This window comes from Pelophylax lessonae (assembly GCF_965119305.1).
Source record: "Pelophylax lessonae genome assembly, chromosome: 5".
NCBI lineage: Eukaryota > Metazoa > Chordata > Amphibia > Anura > Ranidae > Pelophylax > Pelophylax lessonae.
The window spans coordinates 380161171-380185144 of NC_138772.1; the positions used below are offsets into that span (position 1 = coordinate 380161171).

General features: G+C 47.1%; 1 protein-coding gene across 1 annotated transcript in view; it reads right to left on the bottom strand.

Moving 5' to 3' along the window:
- The window catches only part of CEP192 (centrosomal protein 192), a 506433-nt gene that overhangs the window by 25426 nt on the left and 457033 nt on the right, over positions 1-23974 (bottom strand). Inside the window, exons 38-42 of the mRNA XM_082258491.1 lie at positions 8056-8231; positions 5678-5801; positions 5487-5592; positions 3389-3584; positions 1608-1687 (exon numbers count right to left, since the gene is read on the bottom strand). Of these exons, the coding sequence (XP_082114617.1) occupies positions 1608-1687; positions 3389-3584; positions 5487-5592; positions 5678-5801; positions 8056-8231 (682 nt within the window). The remainder of the gene's footprint in view (positions 1-1607; positions 1688-3388; positions 3585-5486; positions 5593-5677; positions 5802-8055; positions 8232-23974) is intronic.

Below are 23974 nucleotides of genomic sequence, written 5' to 3' on the forward strand. Positions count from 1 at the left end.
GGTGGAGATATCCCTGGGTCCCAGCTGTGTCAGTGGCTTCTGGCACTTCCTGGTACCCTGGCAGTGTCACAACTTCTCCGTCATAAGATCCGGCGGAAGCAGGGCGTTGCCTGACGAAGGGGCACGCATGCCCTTCAAGCTAGCACCACCCCGCTTCCGCCGGATCTGATGAGGGAGAAGTTGTGACACCGCCAGGATACCAGGAAGTGCCAGAAGCCACTGACACATCCGGGAACCAGGGCTATCTCCACCTCTCCTGCCTCCCCTTCAGTGAATCTTATGATTTTACTGTAAAGCCTGCTTTTCACTTAATCATGTGAGTGCATTACCTTTTATGCCAATAAAGGATTGTTTTTAATACTACACACAGGTGGCGCCGCTCTGTTTTTTCTCTTTTTACTTGTCTACCATTCACCCTGGTATACCTCCAGCTGCAGCCACAGCATGTGTACACTGCCAGCTGCTGCCTCTGCAGCTAAAGGGTGAGAAGTTGGGGTTGGTAAAAACAGCTCAACTATGTGGTTTTACCGCTCCTGCAACCTGACATGCGAACAAGCCCTTGGTTCAAATCTGTGTGGCTGCGTGTAGGGCAGCCCATTCATTTCAATGGGTTTCCCTACTCACAGAAATGCAGGCAAAGAGGTTCCTGCCCTTTTTTTAAAATTACGCCACACACAAAGCCCCGTATGTTTTCCAATGTGTGGGGTACCATTAAGAATTAATGGCACTTCTAAAGAGCAGAGCAATTGTCTGTGTGTCATGAACGAGTGTGATTTTGCGCATGTTCCAGGACATACAGTAACGTGAACCGAACCTTGGACAGGGGTGCCTCAAGACTGAAAATACTTTGTAAGGGAGCCCCGACTGCAAAACGGTTGAGAAACACCGGGCTAGACAATGGCACCCTGACTTCCATTCGGTATCAGAATTAAATCCTTGGACTCATTGTCAGACTCCATGCTGGTGCAGTGGGTCCTGAGTTCCTCCTGGTGCACAACAATGCCCAGCCTCATGTGGCGAGAGTATGCAACTAGTTACAGGAGAATGAAGGGCCCACATGCTCGTCTGCCCCAAATCCAATAGAACACCTCTGGGACATTATGTTACGGTCCATCAGATGACACCAGGTTGCCCCTTCAGACTGTTTAGGAGCTTAATAATGTCCTGGTCCAGATCTGGGAGGAAATACTCAAGGACACCATCTGTCAGATCTCAATGAGGAAAAATATCATGCTGGATTTCTTTACTGATAAGGACTGGGTAATGTGTTAGAAACAAAAGGATGGCACATCCTTTGATGGAAGTGAAAGTTCTCAACCTACCTAAAGACACCCTGAAAGTCAAAGTGAAAAAAATGAGGCAGCAGGCTATTTTGCTGAAATTTTATTGCAGCAACTCAAAATAGTACTCAGTTTGTATGACCCCCCACGTGCTTTCATGTTTTCAAAGTGTTCCTTTAAATATTTTGAGCAGTGTACAATGTTTGGAAGTTCTAAGTAAAATTCTGGCAAAAAAAAAAAATGCAGATTTAATGTATGTGAGAAATGTCAAAATTGGCCAGATTTTAAAGTGGTTAAATAAAGATTATGCTGTATTCACTTACATACCTTTACGTAGGGAGGTGCAAAAGATGAGAGATGCCATTTAACATTTTCATTACCCGGGTTTTCTATATCCAAAAAAGTTTCTAAAGAAATAAAAGAAACAGGGTTTATTCAGTGGCTGTGCTTTAAAAAAAACCAAAAAAACAAACAACTGAAGGACTGTGAACTTCAGTGCCGGTTCACATTTCTGCGATGCGGGAACGCTGTGAATATACAGCGTGTTCCCGCATCACATCTGCACCCCTGGCAGTTCACACTGCCATATGCGATATGCTGGGGGTGTCAATTAAAAGTTAACGACACCCCCAGATCAGATCGCATATCGCAGTGCGCTCTGATAGTTCGCACAGAATCGGATCGCACTAGTGTGAACCACCATGCGATCCGATTCTGCTGCGGACCAAAAAAGGGTCCTGTGCGTGTTTTAGTGTGATTGCAGATTACAGAGATCGCATGTAATTTTAGGAGCAGTACGCTCCGAATTACATGCAATCTCTGTGATTGCACAAATGTGAACCGGCACTCACTGAGTAAAGAAAAAAAGCAAAACAAGTTGAAAATGCTTTTAAGACGTCCTGGCGAACCCAAAATAACTGAGGAAACAGTGCAGGTACTTTTAGTGCCGGTTCACATTCGTGCGATCACAGATCGCATGTAATTCGGAGCGCACTGCTCCTAAAATTACATGTGATCTCTGTGCGGTGCAAATTCAGCCAAACAGTTTGTATGGCTGAATTTGCACCGCAATCGCACCCAACTCACACAGGACCCTTTTTTTGGTCCGCAGCAGAATTGGATTGCATGGTGATTCACACTAGTGCGATCCGATTCTGTGCGAACTGTAAGATCGCACTGCGATATGCGATCTGATCTGGGGGTGTCGTTAACTTTTAATTGACACCCTCAGCGTATCGCATTCTGCGGATGCGATGCGGAAACACGCTGTATATTCGCAGCGTTCCCGCATCACAGAAATGTGAATCGGCACTCAGGCATGCCACAGAAACAAAAAATGTACTCCGAAGCAAGAAAGGAAAAAATGCTACTCGGGCATCCTGGTAAATGAAAAACTACATATAGTGATCTGGTACACAAAATTATGTACCTCCATCCCTAATAATGTTTCAACAAAATGCTCCTAACGCCAATGGGATTTTTCAGAGGTACATCAGGGTAAATGAAAATAGTAAAAGGATATTCACAAATATGGAAACTAAGAAGTAAACATGGCTTCTTATCCAGTGTTCAAAAGCAGATGGGTGACTTCCAATGATCTATATAATGTAGGGTTGAAACAGTCAGGGGGAACCATTAAGGCCCCGTTCACACTGGGGCGATCAGACTTCCCGGGGCGACTTCACAGGTCGCGGCGCGCTGCTCACACATCGACCTCGGAGCGGCCGGCACGGACTTCATAACATTTTAGTCAATGCAGGACGCTCCAGGTCGCCCCAAAGAAGCTCCGGACCCTTTTTCTAAGTCGGAGCGACTTGTGTCGCTCCTATTAGAACGGGTCCACAGCTTCTTTATGCCAGGCGACCTACGGCGACCTGTCAGGCGGCCAGGTCGCCTGACAGGTCGCCCCAGTGTGAACGGGGCTTACTGCAGGATATATAATTTCACTAAAAAACAAAAACAAAACAAAAAAAAATATCAAACAAGCTAAGCTGTTTTGAACATCTCAAAAGCTTTGCTTACCATATAAACTGAACAAGTCTGTATGACAAAGTGCCAAAATCATAATGTGCGAGTGATTTCTGTGGATATCTGTCTGATAAAGTTACCTGAGCTTTGGCCTGCTGCTGTTTTAGGAAATACAAGGGTAGGATTCTTTATTTCAAGTACAGCTGAAGTTTTAGGTAGAGGTTTTGCTACGTGAACAGGGGTCTCCATACGAGGTGAATGCATTGGAAGGGATTTTCGACCTCCATCTCTAGGCCTGCTCATTGTAGTGTCGTCATTAATTTGGACTTTAACAATCTGAAGCAGTAAAGAAAACCAGAAGTCAGAGTTAGACGTCAGAGTGAAAGGAAGGAAAATAAATAGCTTAGCAGGTAAAAAGTTTAAGAATGGTTAAGGTGTACGGAAAAGACAGAGCATTGTTTTCTAGTTTTGGAGGAAATGATGAGAATTCCTTTTTTTTTTTTTTTTTTTGTTGTCCTTGTCCCACTGGTACAACTACCCTGCATTTCCTAGCATAAGAGTGTCAACAGGAAGTGAGGAATGGTTTCCCCAAAGGGAGGTGGAAATCATCCTAGCTCTTAACTGAACCAATAGACATCTTAGATTTCTAAGCACATGCCTTCTCTCAAAAGGTTACTGGCACAATTAGAGAGCATGGCATACATAAGCATCAGTTATAGTGCCCATTTCACAGCATTTCAATTAGGGATAGATGGATATGTTTTTTTCAGGGCCGATACCGATATTTTGGTCACAACGTATCAGTATAGGCCGATATGGGCCGATATTTTGTACATTTAAAGTTTTGAAAAATAAAGACAATTTGACACAAATCTGGTACTGAACATGTTCATTTTTGTTTAATGCTTGATGGCTGGCAACCCTGTGATGGGCGGCTGGCTGGCTGGAAGGCACAGGGCCTGTGGGCGGCTGGCTGGCTGGAAGGCACAGGGCCTGTGGGCGGCTGGCTGGCTGGAAGGCACAGGGCCTGTGGGCGGCTGGCTGGCTGGAAGGCACAGGGCCTGTGGGCGGCTGGCTGGCTGGAAGGCACAGGGCCTGCGGCTGGCTGGAAGGCACAGGGCCTGCGGCTGGCTGGAAGGCACAGGGCCTGCGGCTGGCTGGAAGGCACAGGGCCTGCGGCTGGCTGGAAGGCACAGGGCCTGCGGCTGGCTGGAAGGCACAGGGCCTGCGGCTGGCTGGAAGGCACAGGGCCTGCGGCTGGCTGGAAGGCACAGGGCCTGCGGCTGGCTGGAAGGCACAGGGCCTGCGGCTGGCTGGAAGGCACAGGGCCTGCGGCTGGCTGGAAGGCACAGGGCCTGCGGCTGGCTGGAAGGCACAGGGCCTGCGGCTGGCTGGAAGGCACAGGGCCTGCGGCTGGCTGGCTGGTACAGGGCCTGCGGCTGGCTGGTACAGGGCCTGCGGCTGGCTGGTACAGGGCCTGCGGCTGGCTGGTACAGGGCCTGCGGCTGGCTGGTACAGGGCCTGCGGCTGGCTGGTACAGGGCCTGCGGATGTGGGTGGCTGGCTGGCACCGGGCTGCTGTGGGTGGGTGTATGGCTGTGATACACTACCGCAAGACTAATCCCGACTCCAGACGAGGCTGTCCAAGGCGAGGGAGGGATTAGGATTGGGCTCACATTATACTATATCCAAAAGGCAAAGTGCAAAGTATAAAATGGCCGCTGTGTAGGTTAGATTCAAATAATGGATAACAGCAAGATGCTATATTTTGCCCATTTCAACAGCATTTAAACAGCTCTCCACAGCTGTCAGTCAATGGGCTTACAAGCGGTTGTCTCTAATAGTGCAATGTATCACAAGAAAGAGAAGCAGAAGTAAATAGGTCACTACAATCTATGGAGAGAGATGCACAGACCGTGACAGTGCTCTTTGATCAGATTGCATGACCCATACTCTTTCTGGTTTTATTAATACCAGTATACTTTAGTGTTTCCAAGGGTGGCTAATGTTTAGAAGCTAAATATAATTTTCTATCGCAGAGAAGTCGCATATTCCCCAACCCCTTAATTTTACAGGTTAAAAGTGTAAATTTAAAATCGATCACATCAATTTTAACCAGGTTAACCTCAAATGGCTGCAAAATAACTAACAGAACAATTAAAGTAATTTTATGGCAAGTGTACTATGAGACAGGCAACAGCCCCCTCTTTAAGATACAATTTGGGTTAAACAGTTGTACCTTTTGTCCATTATCACAATGCACATAAATCTGACCCATCCATGGCAGCACAGTCTTCTTTTTAGATAGAGATGGATTTGGACTTACAAGTATTAGTGTGCGATTCCTTTAAAAAAAAAAAAAGGCATATATGTTAATGTATATTTTGACAATAAAATATTAAATAAAATTCTAAAGGCAGCAGGGCTTACTGTGGCTCAATGTTCCCATGCTGTGGTGTTATAGTAAGCCAGTGAGCTGGCCAGGATAAATCAAACTCTAATAATCGTGAAGAGTTGTTGTGAATCTGTACTTGACCGGTTCCAGCCACTCCATCTGGGACAGAATTGAAGAAAAAAAAAAAAAAAGCATATTATGAACGTTATGACCTCAACATACAAAACAACGAAATAATTGATATTAGCAATATTGATTTCTTGCCTTTGCCTGAAGTGTGTGTGTGTGTAAGTAAAAGAAAACCAAAAGAGCAAATGGTTCTTTTTTAAAATGGTAAATTATTTTAAACACAAATTGGTAAGTTCAGGTACACTGTTGCTTATTAGCCACTTCAAGACCGCCTGCCGCATATTTGCTATGGCAGGGTGGCCCTGCTGCGCAAAATCACATATGTATGTGGTTTTGTGCAGGAGATGTTGGGGGTGCGCCGCTCCCGCTGTGATTGGACACAGCAGGAGCCAATCAGCGGGTCCGACGACTGTTCCCGGGACCCGCTGACCATTCGGCGGAATGACAGAACAGCAGTCTGCCTATGCAAACAAGGCAGACCACCGTTCTGTCACAGAGGAAAAGCGAGATCTTGTGTTTCAGCTAAGCTGAAACACAGATTTCTTTTTTCCTCTAGTGCATTCACTCCCCCCTACAGTTAAAAAGCACTCTCTGGGAGCACACTTAACTCATTGATCCCCTATGGTGTTAACCCCTTCCCTGCCAGTGTACAGTAACAGTGCATTTTTTTTTTTTAGCACTGATCACTGTATTGGTGTCACTGGTCCCCAAAAAGTGTTACTTAGTGTCAGATTTGTCAGCCGCAATGTCACAGTCTCGCTAAAAATCGCTGATTGCCGCCATTTCTAGTAAAAAAAAAAAGTCCATAAATCTATCCCGTAGTGTGCAGACGCTATAATTTTTGCGCAAACCAATCAATATACACTTATTAGGACATATTGGCCTAAATTGATGAAAAAAATAGATTTTTAATATTTTTTTATTGGGTATGTTTTATAGCAGAAAGTAAAAAATATATTTTTTTTCCAAAAATTGTGTTTTTTTTATTATAGCGCAAAAAATAAAAACTGCAGAGGTGATAAAATACCACCAAAAGAAAGCTTTATTTGTGGGGAAAAAAGGACATCAAGTTTATTTGGGTACAGTGATGCACGACTGCGCAATTGTCAGTTAAAGCAATGCAGTACCGTATCACAAAAAATGGCCTGGTCATTAAGGGGGTAAAACCTTCCGGAGCTGAAGTGGTTAAAGCAGATATCGCCATCAATGACGTGACTGAGGCTCACAGAAGGATCTTGAGGAAAAAGCTCAGGCCCCAATTTTCACAAGACTGTACAGAAGAGTGTTCTCAAGGGATATGGGATCCTTAACTTTCCAAAATCCTGCCAAAAAACCCAGGGACAGCACCTTGTCTAAGGGAGCTTAGGAAGAAACCGGGGGGGGGGGGGGGGGTAATATGCATTTTTATTCAATTATTTTGTTAGTGTTTTTATTATTTACATAACAGGGTTTTGACAGCAGGGTAGGAAACTGCCGAATAAGTAGATCTTCTATTGTGGTTCAAGGTCCATATCAAACAGAAAGGACACATTTTTAATTCGATTTTTCTGTAATTACTGCAATTTCTAAAACTGAACATCACGAAAACTCCTAAACAGAAAGTGAATATACAAACATGGGAGCTATTCTATCTGTCAAAGGAATCTTGAGATAGATACAGCCCTGCCCTGTAGTTAAATTGGATCAAATGCTCCAAAATAAAAATAGCAAGGGTTTTTTGGTAGAAGAGACATACAAAAACATCTTTCCCCTAACATTTTATTCACTTTGTCTATACTGTTCAGTGCATTAGCCATGCAGTGTACATCACCAACTCAAGAACAGAACTGGGTGTCAGGAACAATACAACTCCTGTGACAATGAGCAGGAGTTACATCATCAGTGGCCAACCCAAGTCCAGAGGATGATAGTGGACTCGGAAGTAGTACGGTGGTTGAGTTAGTGCTGTAAAACAAAGGAGGAATTCCCAAAACCAGTGTTGACCTTTAGGGTTATTATACATTCGTGCACATGGCGAAATCATGCAATGGTAAGTTTAATTTCTGTCAAGTAGTCTATGAATATTTCAGGGCTGAAGACTATTCAGGAATGAAAATAAAAATGAATAGATAAAATTATCAATTATCTTACAAAATGAAATGCTTTAGGATTGCGGAAGGTTGGAGAAAAAAAAAAAGGTACTCTGACCATAGATAGTGGCATTGATTAACCTATAAAAATGAAATGTTTTATGGCAACACAAAGTAAAAACTGCCATAGCATATATCATGTAGTTACAACAAACCTTTAGTTGAAAGTTTTAACTGGAGACACTCTGGTTGCACAGTGAAAGAATTTTCAGTTCTGTTGCCACTTCTTAAAGGTATACCAGCATTTGACAAATGAGGTCCCTGAGGACCTTTGACAGGCAGATCATCCAATGATGTGTTTCTAATGCTTCTTTGTGTATTTTCAGCAGTTCTAAAATAAGACAAAAATGAGCTTCTACTACAATGGTTACAATACTTTCAGAATGTTAAAGTAGTAATAAAGCTTCATCAGTTTTAAAACCCCTCTATATACAGTAGATTAACCACCTCAATACTAGGCACTTTCATCCCCTTCCTGCCCAGGGCAATTTTTAGCTTTCAGTGCAGTCACACTTTGAATAATTACTCAGTCATGCAACACTGTACCCATATGAAATTGTTATCACTTTTTTTTCCACACAAATAGAGCTCTCTTTTAGTGGTATTTAAGCACCACTGAGTTTTTTATTTTTGCTATACAGGCAAAAAAATTCCAAACATTTTGCTAAAAAAAAAAAATAATAATTTTCTTAGTTTATTTTTTGCGCAATAAATGAAAAAAAAAAATTTGAAAACAAAATGTGTTTTCTCAGTTTCGGTTATATAATTTTGCAGTTTTTTTTATTCTACATACATTTTGACCAAAGTTTATACTACTAAATTTCTTTGGTAAAAATAACATAAATCAGTGTACGACAAGGGGACTTTTTTAGGGGGGTACCGTCATAAGACTAATAGACATGAGTAAACACTAAATATAAAAGAATAGCTTTTACCTGTATTGAATTTAACATATATTTAAAAATATACTGTATTTCTGATATCACAGACGACAGTATTAACATCCATAAAAAAAAGGGAGAAAAGCAAGGAGTAGCAAAAACACATAAAAGGCAAAGACGTTTTCTACATAAAGGGATGATTAAACAACCCCCACAAAACCTATGCTGATCAGAAAGAAAAAGCAAACTGGTAGGTTTACATGTAGTGAACGTGGATGCCCATGAACTTGCCCAACATGTTTCGCGGAACACCGCTTCTTCAGGGGCAGTTGGAGGGGTATATGATCACAAATGCTACTAAAGGATACAAGAGAAAAAAAGGTGTATATATCAAAATACAATACAATAAGATATTCAATAATTATAGATGCATACATAGTTAATAATTTAAAATGTGAAGGTCACAAAAGGACCTTCACATTTTAAATGATTAACTATGTATGCATCTATAATTATTGATTATCTTATTGTATTGTATTTTGATATATATACCTTTTTTCTCTTTTATCCTTTAGTAGCATTTGTGATTTTCATATACCCCTCCAACTGCCCCTGAAGAAGCGGTGTTCCACAAACATGTTGGGCAAGTTCATGGGCATCCACGTTCACTACATGTAAACCTACCAGTTTGCTTTTTCTTTCTGGTCAACATAGGTTTTGTGGGGGTTGTTTAATCATCCCTTTATGTAGAAAACGACTTTGCCTTTTATGTGTTTTTGCTACTCCTTGCTTTTCTCCCTTTTTTTTGGATGTTAATACCGTTGTCTGTGATATCAGAAATACGGTATATTTTTAAATATAAGTTAAATTCAATAAAAGCTATTTTACATTTAGTGTTTACTCATGTCTATTAGTCTTATGACGGTACCCCCTTAAAAAAGTCCCCTTGTCGCCCCCTTCCTTTTCTTTTATTTTCAAAATACTTGGGACGTGGGTACCCATACTCTTAGTATCCCATATATACACCCACTTTGAGTCTGTTTTTCATTAATATAAATCAGTGTATGTTATTTAGTCTGCATGAAAGTTATAAAGTCTACAAGCTATGGTGCCAATCATTGAAAATGGATTACACCTGACGGCCTAGCTCAATTCTTGAGGCACTAACATGCCAAGACATTACAAACACCCCCCACATGACCCCTTTTTGGAAAGAAGACCGTCCAAGGTACTTCGTAAGAGGCAATGCAAATTTTTTTAAAATTTTGATTTTTTTCCCCCCCACAATTCTTTGTAAAATGAAGAAATTATTATTTTTTTTCACGTCAATGTCATATTAGCAAGTTATTTCTCACACACAGTATAGGCATACTTGCAGCTACATCCCAAAACACATTCTGCTACTCCTTCCAAGTATGGGGATACCACAGGAGACTTTTTCACAGCCTAGCCACAGAGAAGAGCAACATCCAAGGAGCACCTTCACAAAAATCCAGTTTTCTATATCGTTCGACAGACACAGCTTATTCATCGATTATAGGGATGTCCCAAAGCAGTAAAAACGAGGGGTGGGAACAAGACAGGAACAAAAAACATGAATGCCCCAATGGCCAAATGTAGCCAACCAGGTGAAATAGAGCTCAACCAGAAACAACAGGAGCTCCCCCGAAACAAAAAAAGCTCAAAGAGAAACCAAAAAAAGGGGGGGGGGGGGTTCTCTTTTAAACTGCAGCCTGCAAAACCTTAAGGCGAAAAAAAGCATCCGCTGATGCCAGCACATCTACCTTGTAGAAGTTTGTAAAGGTATGCACAGATGACTAAACTGTCGCCTTGCCAGCTTGTGGCACCGACGCCTGATGGCGAAAAGCCCAGGAGGCACTCAGCACTCTAGTAGAATGCGCCTTCACTGGAAAAGGAGGAATCTGACCCTTCAGTGAATAGGCTTGTACCAACGTCCATCTGATCCATCTGGAAATGGTTACAGCAGACGCAGCCAGTCCCTTACGAGGTCCATCCCTAAGGACAAAAAGAGCGTCCGATTTTTTGAAGAACGCAGTGGTGTCTTAGTAAACCCTGATAGCCCGGACCACATCTAAAGAATGTAAAGCATACTCCTTAGGATGCTGAGGTTTAGGGCAAAGGGAAGGCAGTACAAGGTTTTCATTTAAATGAAAATCAGAAACCACCTTAGGAAGGAATGCGGGCAGAAGTGATCGCCACCAAGAAGGCAACCTTTTGAGACAAAGCAAGCAGCAAAATCTCCCAAATTTTCTCAAAAGGGGGCTTTTGAAGAACAGATAGCACCAAATTGAGATCCCATGGCTGTAACGGGGATCACCGTGGAGGCGTCAAATGGCGCACACTTTGAATAAATGTCCTGAAAAGGGCGTGTGTGGCTAATGGGTGTTGAAAATAGATAGCCAAAGCCGAAACTTGGCCTTTGATAGTACCCAAGGACAACCTCTGTTCAACCCCTTTCCGTAGAAAAACCAAAACCCTGTCGATAGAAAATAAGCGAGGGTGCACTTTCTGTGATTCGCACCATGAAATGTACGATTTCCACGTGCAATGATAGATCTTTCAAGAAGTCGACTCCCTAGCCTTCAAGAGAGTGGGGATTACAGACTCAGAGACCCCTTTCTCTTGACACCTGACTTTCAACAACCATGCCGTTAAAGCCAGTGACTATAAAGCAGGATGGAAGATTGGACCTTGAAACAACAGATCTTCCCTGGGAGGAAGCCTCCAAGGGATACTGGTGGCCAATCTTATGAGGTCTGTGTATCAAGACCGACGAGGCCAGTCTGGAGCCACCAGAATGACCGGAATGTTTTCCACCTCTATCCTGCGCAGAAGACGCGGCAGAAGTTTCAACAGAGGAAATGCAAATATCAGCCGATACTGACCACCAGGGCGTCTGTGGCGTCGGCCAGAGGGTCTCAAGATCTGGCTATGAATCTTTGCGCCTTCTTGTTGAGGCGGAGGCAAACAAGATCAACCTCGGGGGTCCCCCAAACACACAAAAGGTGAAACACCTCCGGGTGTAAGGACCACTCCCCTTGATCCAACACCTTACAACTCCGCCTACCAGTATTCCACACCTGGGATGTGTACAGCAGAGAGGGCTGGAACAAATCTTTCTGCCCAAGTCAGAATCACGGCCAGGACACTCCTGGCACCCCCCTGGTGATTGATGTAAGCCACAGCTGTGGCGTTGTCTGATTGAACCCGAACCGGACAATGGCGTAAGCGAGTCGTCCAATGACTCAGACAAAGTTTGTCCGAGGGGAGGAAAACCCTCACTAAGGCTGAATCCAGAGTCAGGCCTAGGTACTCCAGTCTCAGGACCGGAGTCAATGCAGATTTTTTGAAATTTATGTTCCAACATCCAGATTCTCCAAAAGAACCGAATGAGAAACCCCTCTCAACAGGAGATCATCCAGGTATCCCAGTACCACAATCACCCTCCGGCGCAGCAATGCGAACACCGGAGCCAGAACCTTGGTAAACACCCTGGGAGCAGAGGCGAGACTTAAGGGTAATGCCACAAATTGCAGTAGCAGAGCAGCAGCATCAAAGCGAAGAAACCACTGGTGTCCAGCGTAGATAGCGATGTCCACTACCGTAAGGATGGACTCCATCTGAAACTTCTGTAGCAGCAAAAAAACGGTTCAGGGCTTTGTGATCTAGGATGGGGCGCACCTTGCCTTCTTTTCTGGGCACGGTGAACAGGTTTGAATAATACCCCTGAAAGTGTTCCGAAGCTGGAACCGGCATAATCACCCCTTGCGTCAGCAAGTCGCATCCAGAGAGGCTCCAAATAGCTTCTCCCCCTTAAAAGGGAGGAGATCAGCAACAGCTTTTTTAGAAGCCTGGTCAGCCGACCAGCATTTCAGCCATATTAGGCGTCTAATAGCAACCCCCACTGCTGACGTCCTGGCCACCAATAAGGCCAAGTCCAGGAATGTATCACACATGAAAACTAGGGCTTGGACCAACTGGTCTAACAGTTCCAGAACCGCAGGGGGAAGCGGTGTCATTTTCAAGTTACTTTTCAGCAACTTTACCCATTCAGTAGCAGTCTGTGCTACGAGAACGTTCATAAAGTTAGCTTTTAACATGTGACCCATCACCACATGCAAATGGCAGGATAAGGATTCCACCCATCTATCCATAGGATCTGAAAAGGTCGGCAACTCTTCCACCGGCATCAGAGTCGCTTTATGCAACCTGGCCACCGGGGAATCCACTTTCGGTGGGACAGCCCACCTGGTATCCACTGCCTACGCAAAGGGATAACAGCGTGCAAAAAGCTTAGGCACCACCAGTAAAAGTGCTTAATGCGCCGCCATTGTTCATCCACAATAGAGTTAAACAAGTCAGGACAAGGGAATACTTTACCTGATTTGCAATATTTGTGGGAGCCAAAAGACACCGGCATACTTGACGCTGTGGGTTCATCACCGCACAGAAACGATCACATTTTCCACCAAGGCACGTTCTCATGTGACAGCGGAGGACAGATCCTCTTCACCGTCAGAATGTGAAGACACCGACCCCTCAGGGTGGTCTGCGTCTGCGGAAACCATATCCGTGTCAGAATCCGAAGATCCTGCAGATGGAGGGGAGGACGTTTGCGGCTAGCAGCACCAGAACAAACCGACTACACTTTTGACATCAGGCTTTGCAGAAAAAAAAAAAACACAATCTCTGGCTGCAATTGCAAGCCGGAGGGTCCCGCAGTCATTTTCAGGGGGTCTGCAGTGGATATTTTATCCTGGGACTCCATTTGCAGACAAAAAAAAATAAAAAAATTTCGTGCACTGTCTCCTCGTTATTACTGCGGACCCCAAAAACCTGAGCAATGTCTAAATATAGCAGAGCAGGAGAGGGAAACCTACAGGGGACCCCCAGAAAGTTTCCTGGTCAGTGTCAAATGAAAGTAACACAGAAGAAACAGGAAGAGGAAGCAAAACTCTGCCTCAAGCATAGAAAAAAAAAAAATGCGCTGCATGCCAGTCCTGCCTCCGGACCACAAGAAAATGCTATACATTCTCAATGGGGAATTTCATAAAATGGCTGCCCATACAAACTAATGGGAACACAGAGGCCATGAACCCCAGCAAAATGGTGGCCCCCATGCGTGCCATGAAGTCTGCGGGACCCCCCCAAAATGCATCCCAGAACAAAAGGCAACTAAGGGTCCCCATTCAAGGACCCCCATCCGGATAATCCACCCCCCGCAAATATATGCCAAAAACCGGCCACATTATTACCGCCCCCCACAAAGAAAACCTACCATACTGCGGTACCAGGCGGGCGCCACTCCGAAACAGATCACCTCCCACCTGGGAAGGGGGTGCTGTTAGCAAAGGGGAGGCTGTGACTCAGAGCTTTCCAAGTCGTCTGCTTCTGGGCGAGATGATCCACTCGCAGGCTCGTCCCCATCCATCGGGGAACTGTCGTGGCGAGGCCTAGTAATGGACTATAATCTGCTCACGCTTGATAGCCAGACTGGGAGACCTTAAGGATCTATAATATCCAGTGCGAAAACCACAGCCGGCTGTTGCTTGTAGTTCCTCTGGATCTTGGTCCTCAGGAAAGAACTAGAAAAATAAAAAAAAATCACAAACTTTCCCTGTTACAGCTAAAACCGAAGTCCCAGCAGGGAACTAGGTCATATCCCTGTCACTAGGCAGAACAAACTGTTTGACTATAGCAGAACCTGAGGGGTTATGCTTGCTGGGACAGCCCCTATAGGCGTGGACAGGCCTTTTTTCTGCCTAGTGCCTATCCCTAGTGGGAGGAGCATAACCCTATAGTCTATGATTAAGCAGAGCTGCGTCTGTTGATGAACGATAAAGAAAACGGAATTTTTGTAAAATCTTACCTGTAAAATTCCTTTCTCTGAGCCCTCCGACAGTCGCCGCCTCTTCATATTTGTCACTAATGGGGTTATTGACCTTTGCTCCGTAGGAGTAGCTAGGCAATAGAATATATTAATATCAAAGCTTTTAGCATATCCCACCCCCAGGGGGTGGTCCCCTCAGTCAATACCTCCCTGCTTCCTGCATTTCCAACTCAGTTTCAGTAGCATAGCAGTAGAGTACATAAACAAACCCCAAAAGAGGGGCGGGGGCGGCGACTGTCGGAGGACTCAGAGAATTTTACAGGTAAGATTTTACAAAAATTCTGTTTTCTCTTACGTCCTCCGACAGTCGCCGGCTCTTCATATTCGTCACTAATGGGGACGTCCCATAGCAGTGTAGACATGAGGGGTGGGAAAAAAGCAGCCGCGCCTAAAGCAACGCAGTACCCACATCAGAGAAAGGAACCTTACCAAAAGTAAGAGAACCAACTTGGCAACAGGAAAACGTGCACAACAGGAGCAACAACCCAGGAAAGAACAAGTAACCTAGGGGTAAAAACACCCCAACAGCCAAGGGCCCAAACAAGGGACCCTAAGGCACCGCCGCACTAAGAACTTTACGGCCAAAGGAAGCATCTGCCGATGCCTGAACATCCACTTTGTAAAATTTCGAGAAGGTGTGAACGGACGACCAAGTCGCCGCCTTACACACCTGGGCCACAGAAGCCTGATGACGATAAGCCCAAGACGTACTCAGAGACCTGGTAGAGTGCGCCTTCACAGGAAAAGGAGGAACCTTCCCCCTCAAAGCATAGGCTTGCACAATCGTCTGTCTGATCCATTTGGCGATGGTCGCCGCCGACGCCGCCATGCCCTTCCGAGGTCCCTCAGGAAGGACAAAGAGAATCCGACTTGCGAAAGGATTCAGTCGAGGACAGGTAAACCCTGATCGCCCTAACAACATCCAAGGAATGCAAAGCCACCTCCTTCGGATGCTTAGGCTTCGCGCAAAGCGAAGGCAGAACAATATCCTCATTAAGGTGAAATCCCGAGATCCTCTTCGGAAGAAAAGACGGGTTAGGTCGCAAGACCACCTTATCAAAGTGAAGCACCAAATACGGAGATTTGCAGGACAAGGCCGCCAGCTCCGACACCCTGCGAGCCGAAGTGATCGCCACCAAGAAGGCAACCTTCTTGGACAACAGAGACAACGAGATCTCCCTGATCTTTTCAAAAGGAGCGTGTTGCAACACGGACAGAACCAGGTTCAAATCCCACGGAGGCAAAGGCTCCCTCCTAGGAGGGACCAAATGTCGCACCCCTTGAACAAAGGTGATAACCAAAGAGTTAGACGCCACAGGGCGTTGAAAGAGAACGGCCAGCGCAGAAATCTGACCCTTAATCGTGGACAACCCCAAACGCTGGTCCACGCCCGTTTGAAGGAAAGCCAACACTCTCGATACCGAGTACGAGCGAGGGGAATACCCCCTGGACTCACACCAGGCAAAGTAAGCCTTCCAAGTACGGTAGTAAATATTCCCCGAAGAGGCCTTCCTAGCCTTGATCAAAGTGGGAATGACCTCAGAGGAGAGACCCCTATCCTTCAGGACCTGGCTTTCAACAGCCAGGCCGTTAAAGCCAGCGACTAAAGCAGGATGGAATATTGGTCCTTGAGACAGGAGATCCTCTCGAAGTGGCAGACGCCACGGAGCGTCGACCGCCAGATTCACGAGGTCTGCGTACCAAGACCGGCGAGGCCAGTCCGGTGCCACCAGAATCACTGTGTGCGGTTCCGAGGCCAACCTGCGAAGGAGCCTGGACAGCAGTTAAATCGGTGGAAAGGCATACATCAGGCGATAGTGATGCCAGGGCGCCACTAACGTGTCTGCCCGAGGATCGCGCGTCCGTGCCACGAACCTTTCCACCTTGTTGTTTAGACGAGACGCGAACAGGTCCACATCTGGAGACCCCCACTTCGCGCACAACATCTGGAAGACATCCGGGTGAAGGGACCACTCTCCCTGGTCCAGGGTCTGGCGGCTCAGATAATCCGCCTGCCAGTTTTCCACCCCTGGAATGTGAACTGCCGATATCGCCTAGACGTGCGTCTCGGCCCAAGACAGAATGTCGGCTACTTCCCGAGCCGCTCGGGCACTCCTGGTGCCCCCCTGGTGGTTGATGTAGGCCACCGCTGTGGCATTGTCCGTCTGCACCCGAACCGGACGGCCCTGAAGCCTGTCCGTCCAACGCAGAAGACAGATTTATCGCTCGCAATTCCAGAATGTTGATCGGAAGGGAGGATTCCTCCTCCGACCAAGTTCTCTGGGCGGACAGAACGCCCAGAACACCACCCCAGCCCGACAGGCTGGCATCCGTGGTGATCACCGTAAATAACAAGGGACGAAAGGACTTGCCCCCCGACACGGCCGGGGACTGGAGCCACCACAAAAGACTCCTGCGGGTGAGATGGCTCAACGACAGCCGCAGATCCAGAGACTGCGGATGCCCGTCCCACTTGGCCAGGACCTCCGCCTGAAGCTCCCTTGTGTGAAACTGGGTGAAGGGAATCACCTCGAAGGGCGAAACCATCAAACCCAGACACCTCATACACGTCCGGAGGGACGAGCACTGATTGTCCCTGAGGGACCTGACTTCGCACTGAAGCGTCCGAAGCTCGTCTTCCGGCAGGAAGACCTTCGCTTGAACAGAGTCCAGAAACATCCCCAGGTAGGGAAGACGAACCGACGGACACAACGTTGACTTTGGGAAATTTATCGTCCAACCGAATTCCTGCAGAGTCTGCATCGTGATGGACAGGTCGTTCACCAGGCCCTGACCGGTCGCGGACCGAATCAGGATATCGTCCAGATACCCCAGGACAGAAATGCCCTGGGCCCTCAATAAGGCCAGAACCGGTGCAAGCACCATGGTGATAACCCGCGGAGCCGAAGCGAGACCAAAGGGCAACGCCACGAACTGATAATGATCCTCCGCAATGGCAAATCGAAGGTACCTCTGGTGACCCTCGAAAATGGGGATGTGAAGGTATGCATCCTTCAAGTCGATGGAGGCCATGAATTCCCCCGGAACCAGGGCAGCCACCACCGAGCGCAGGGATTCCATGCGGAACTTGCGAACCCGCACAAAGCGGTTCAGAGCTTTTAAGTCCAGAATCGGACGTACCTTGCCCTCCTTTCTGGGCACAGTGAACAGATTGGAATAGAACCCCCGAAATCTGTCCCGATGAGGCACCGGAACCACCACTCCCTGGGCCCGCAGGTCCCGCACCGCCAGGTGCAGATCCTGCAAGCGCTCCGGAGTCAGCTGAAGGTTTGAAGGGAAAAATCTGCCCGCCAGCCGAGAGAGAAACTCGATCTTGTATCCAGATCGAACGATTTCCTGAACCCATTTGTCCCGAATGCGGTCCAGCCAGGGTTGAAGAAAACCAAGCAAACGTCCCCCCACCCCAGAACCGGGTGAGGGCGTCCCTTCAGGCCGCATTGTTATGGGCAGCGGATCCGGACTGGCCGGACTTCTGCCTACCCGTCCACGGCTTCTTCTGGGAGCCTTGGCCCTTGAAGGGCTTGCCCTTATAGTGCGACCGAAAGGCACGAAAGGACCCCTGAGAGGGCCTAAACGAGGCATTCTTCTTACCACGAACAAACTTATTCTTGTGAGATTGGGGCAAGAGAGTGCTCTTACCCCCAGAAATACCCTTTATCAGAGCATCCAAAGATTTGCCAAAAAGGCGAGATCCCGCGTAGGGCAAATTAGCCAAAGTCTTGCGGGAAGACTGGTCAACCGACCAACATTTCAGCCATATCAGGCGACGGTTCAAGACCGCCACACTAGAAAGGCGCGCAGCCAAAGGAACCAAATCTAAGTCCGCATCACACAAATACATGACACCCTGATGAATCTGATCCACCATAGCCAAAGTTGTCGGCGGGGCAGAGTCAGCCACCAGAGTGCGCCTGAGCACCTGCGTCCAATCCGCAATAGCCTGGGCTGCCATAATGGAAGCAAAAACAGGCTTCAGCATAGAACCAGCAACCGTATAGGCAAGACGGGCCAGAGATTCCAATCTCCTGTCCGTCGGGTCCCGGAACACCGGGGTATCCTCAGCAGGGATCGCAGATGATTTATTCAAAATCACCACCGCGTGATCCACCTGAGGCGGCACACACCAACGCTCATCAGTAGCTGGTGTAAAGGGATAACGCAGCTTGATCCTACTTGGAACAGCAAAAGGCTTTTTTAAATTACGCCATTGCTCATCAACAGCGCGCTGAAATTCCGTAGAGCAAGGAAAAACCTGCAATGTTTTGCGTTTACTTTACGTCCCATAAGAGGACATCAAAGCAGGAGGACATGGTTCATCCTGCAAATGCAGCATTTGCTTGATAGAAGCAACTAACTCATCCATGAGTGCAAGCTCTTCAGATGAGCCAGGGGGAGAATTATCAACCCCTTCCACCTCAGCCTCCCCGTCAGACCCCACAAGGTCTAGGGATGAGTGAGACCCTGAGAAGGGCACTCCAGCCATAGCAGCCCCATCGCCCTGCGAATCAGAGGAAATAGACACCCTGGGCCGTTTTGTGGATCGATCAGCCACCAGCATCTGCACTTGAGCAGCTAAGTTTGCCCACAATAGTGGCCAGATCAGCCCCCTCGGGGGAAGCAGCAGCCCCTTGGCCCCCCACCAAGGTGGGAGGAAACTTGCATTCCTGAGAATCCATGCCCCAGCAACATAAGGAAGAAAAGGGTACTGCCCCTTTAAGATCGCGGCGAGCGTAGCCCACCGCACCCACTGAATACACCGACCCCCACAGGGACAAGAAACTGGGCAAGGAATACAGGAAAAAAGGGAAGATAAAAACCTGGAGAGATCACACAGGCTGCTGCACCGATCGCTGTCCCAGAGCAAAAGGAAGTGATGCAAGACTGACCGCCCCTATGAAGCCTATGCAAGGCTACACAAACATGGCCGCCCGGCTGAGGATTCCTTGGGCAAATAGAACATGGCGCCGACATGTGGCCTGATCGATCGCCGCCAAAATGGCGGCGTTTGGCGCCAAAACGCCGTGCATTACCACACAGGACCGGCCAGCATGATTTTGCCTCAAAAAAATAGCGGGTCGCCGCAGCGATCGCCGCACAGCATGCCTCAAATCTGACTGCTTCATGCTTACATCCAGCAGAGCGGGAGAGCCCCCCCCCCCTTCACAGCCCACACACAGGCAGCAAGTCCACACAGGAACTGACAGGGAGCACAGCAGCCACACAGACATGCAGGGTCACACAGTCTCAGACTGACACCCAAATAGACAGGTCCCCACATAGAGTTACACTTACCAGTTCAGATGGCGTGGGAAGCCTGCTCCAGCGACCAAACCGCTGCACTGAGGACAGGGAGTGTCGCAAGCATGACGCAGCGGAACTGCGGTGCGAAACCGCAATGGCGTCCAGTGAGGTAGCCACCTCACCGATAGCATCCCTGCAGCGAAGAGGGATGGGTCGTTCAATGTGCCAGGGCAAAACCTAGGCTGAACGCTCGATGGCAGGCTGGGAAGCCCCTGGCCCTGAGCCCTGGGATCCAGGGTGGCCAGACTGAGACCCAGCTCCGCACGATCATCTTCATCAGAAGAAGCTAACCAACGCTGAAAATAAACAGCTAAGTAAAAGAAAGAGAAAAAACTCCAAATAAAATCAAAAAGAGAAAAGAAGCTGAGACTAAGAGCCCCAGCACAGGAACAGCCCAACCTACTCCTGAGCTAGGCATTAGAAACTGAGTTGGAAATGCAGGAAGCAGGGAGGTATTGACTGAGGGGACCACCCCCTGGGGGTGGGATATGCTAAAAGCTTTGATAATATATTCTGTTGCCTAGCTACTCCTACGGAGCAAAGGTCAATAACCCCATTAGTGACGAATATGAAGAGGCGGCGACTGTCGGAGGACGTAAGAGAAAGTACTTTTCCTCCTGTGACAATTTTGTTGAATTTGTCACCAAATAGATGTCCTCTTTCAAAGGGAATGTGTGCGAGATGCTGTTTGGAAGAAGCTTCAGCTATATAGGCTTTTAGCCAAAAGATTCTGCACACATGGATTGAAATGAGAGCCATTTTGCAGATCCATGTAATGATGATCTAGGACACAGGTGTCAAACACAAGGCCCGCGGGCCGAATGCGGCCCCCCATGCCATTTCATGTGGCCCTCGGACCTCTTTTGCCACTCCGGCACCCACTCCACTTGTCTGTGCCTCCACCTTGGCTCTGTAGTCGGCAGCAGAGAGGACAGAGCTCCTTTGCCAGATCCTGCAATCCTCTGTGCAGCGGAAGAAAGGCTCTTCTTTGCCCACCCCCTCCTTCTCAGCAGTCTGCAGCAGAGAGGAGGGCAGAACTCCTCCTACAGATCCTGCGCCCCTCTACGCAGCCGCAACACCACCTTGCCTTTGCCTCCCCTAGTCTCAGCATTCAGCAAACTCTGGAAGCGGACTCCAATCCTCCTCTGGTTCTCCTCCAGACCCTGCCCTTCTCCCCAGATCCACCCGCATCTTCTTCCTGGCAGCATCACAAGGTAAGGGGGTGCATTGTAATGTAAGGAAGGGTGGGTGATTCTTGACTTCTGATGGTCGGGGGGGATTTTGACATCTTGTGTAAGGGGGCGTGGGATGCTCTGGACATCTAAGCCTACAAATATAACCGGCCCTTTGAGGGCGACCATAATGCTGATGCGGCCCCACGGTGAAATTGAGTTTGACACCCCTGATCTAGGACATCAACACATGACTAAGGCAGTGAGCAGAGCCTGCAAGTGCTCCACCAGGGTTCAATCCTGGAAGTGTGCACCAGCCTTCTTCCCGCCGAGGGGCGTAGCCTTGGCGGGAAGAAGGCTGGTGCGCCCTTTTCTTTGCTTTGTATTTTCAGTGTTTGGTCGACCGCCCTGGTCGTAAAGGGCAGCAAAGCCTAGCCATCATGGATGCCTAATATTAGCACGAGTTCCGGGATTGAGGCAGCCTGAGGACCAGGTTCCGAGCGCAGGAAAAAAGGGGGTGCTATATAGCACTTATCTTCTTTTTCAATCCTGGAAGACAGGATCCAGCGGGTGGTTTATTGGCCTAGTCAAATTTGCTGCGGAATGGTCCACAGAAATTACAAAATTTTTAAACAAAGGAATATCTTCTATAGGCACTGTAGTAAGAATGAAATGGCAGGGTCTACTATTACCACTTTAGTGAACTCTTTTTCCACTGGAAAGAGTTTGGCAATGATCAGGTGTGAAAATCTTTTCAGGATTAACTCAAATCATCATAAATTGCCCATTCTGTTCATTCATGGGGAATGTCTTTTTTGAACTTGGCAAGTCTGTTAGTACGCAAGGGGGCATGGCGAGACAGAGGAGTGTAGTAATTGAATGTAACAATTTTGAGGCTTTTGCATACAGCAGTAAGCATATCTACATTGGTAACCATATTGCGTGAAGCCACAACATCAGGTGTATGAGAGAGCCTGGAGGTGAGACATCTTCCATGACCTTCTACACCCCCCCCCCTCTCAAGGTCTTGCGTTTTTTAGCAGAGGCATTTTACCGTTGGACTCTGGCACAGACAGCAGAGTTGGAGAAGGAGTTTGGTACTTTTGCTCTCTGGACAGTGATGGCTATATTAGGGGATTAAAGCCCATCTCCAGACGAAAATTGGATTTTTGGCTTACCGTAAAATCCTTTTCTCTGAAGTTCATTGACGGACGCAGTCTCTGTTCTTCATAACAATAGGGTTATGCTGCCCCCCCCAACAGGAGTAGGACACTAGGCAGAAAAAAAGTTCTGGCTACGCCTATGGACAGTCCAAGGGGGTATACTCGCTCTCCCTGCTATAGCATGTCAGTTTTGTATCAAAAACGTGTCAGAGAAAACAATACCAACCCAACTCCCTACTGTTATGACGAACAGACTGCGTTCGTCAATGAACGTCAGAGAAAAGGATTTTAAGTTAAGACAAAAATCCAATTTCTCTATCGTTCATTGACGGACGCAGTCCGATGTTCTTCATAACGGTAGGCACGTCCCAAAGCAGTGCCTTAAAGATGAGGGGTGGGAACAGCAGAAAATAATTCCCCAAGGCTGAAACATAGCCAAACAGGCAACATAGGACTCATCAGAACAAGATGAGACCCACTTGAAAAAAATATTAATCACCCTCAAACAGCAGCCTGCAAAACTTTGCGGCCAAAGGAGGCATCTGCAGATGCCAGAACATCCACCCTATAAAACTTTTTAAAGGTATGAACAGACGACCAGTTAGGCGCCTTGCAAACATGAACCACAGATGCCTGATGGCGAAAAGCCCAGGAAACACTAAGCGCCCGAGTAGAATGCGCCTTAACAGGGAAAGGTGGAACCTGACCCTTAATTGAATAAGCCTGCACAACTGTCTGATCCATCTGGAAAAAGTCGCAGCAGACGCAGGCAGCCCTTTCATTGATCCATCTGTGAGTACAAAGAGCGAATCAGACTTCCAAAAGGACTCAGTGGTCGCCAAGTACACCCTGTTTGCCGGAACCACATCCAAAGTATGCAGTGCAAATTCCTTTGGATGTTGAGGCTTAGGACACAAAAAAGGGCAAGACAGGAACAGGCTAACATCATTGGACAAAGATTTATTGAGAAAGAATACGACACCACCTTTATTACAAACAAGATAAAAAAAGTTTAAAAGATTAAAAACTATAATCCTTCCACTTTACAAAACTCTGGTCCGACCACATCTGGAGTATTCTGTCCAGTTCTGGTCACCAGTCCTCAGGAGGGATGTGTTGGAGCTGGAGAGAGTCCAGAGAAGGGCAACTAAACTAATTATGGGATTGGAGGACCTTAAATATGAAGAGTGTCTGCAATCGCTTGATTTATTCTCCCTGGAGAAGAGACGCCTTAGAGGGGACATGATAGCAATTTATAAATATCTCAATGGTGATCTCCGCATAGAAAAAAAGCTATTCAGTCGAAAGGATTGCATGAGGACTCGAGGGCATACAATGCGATTAGAGGAGAAGCGTTTTAACCTGGGGGGTTCTTTATTGTTAGGGCTACAAGATTGTGAAATTCTCTACCACAAGAGGTGGTTTCTGCGGGAAGTATGGTGGCTTTCAAAAGACTCTTAGACGCACATCTCAGGAAGAACAACATTCAGGGGTATGAGAGATGATTATGGCAACACACACCTACACAGGTTGAACTGGATGGACTATTGTCTTTATTCAACCTCACCTACTATGTAACTATTAGGTTAAGCAGACTCAAAGAGAGGCCTTAATAAAGGATAAGA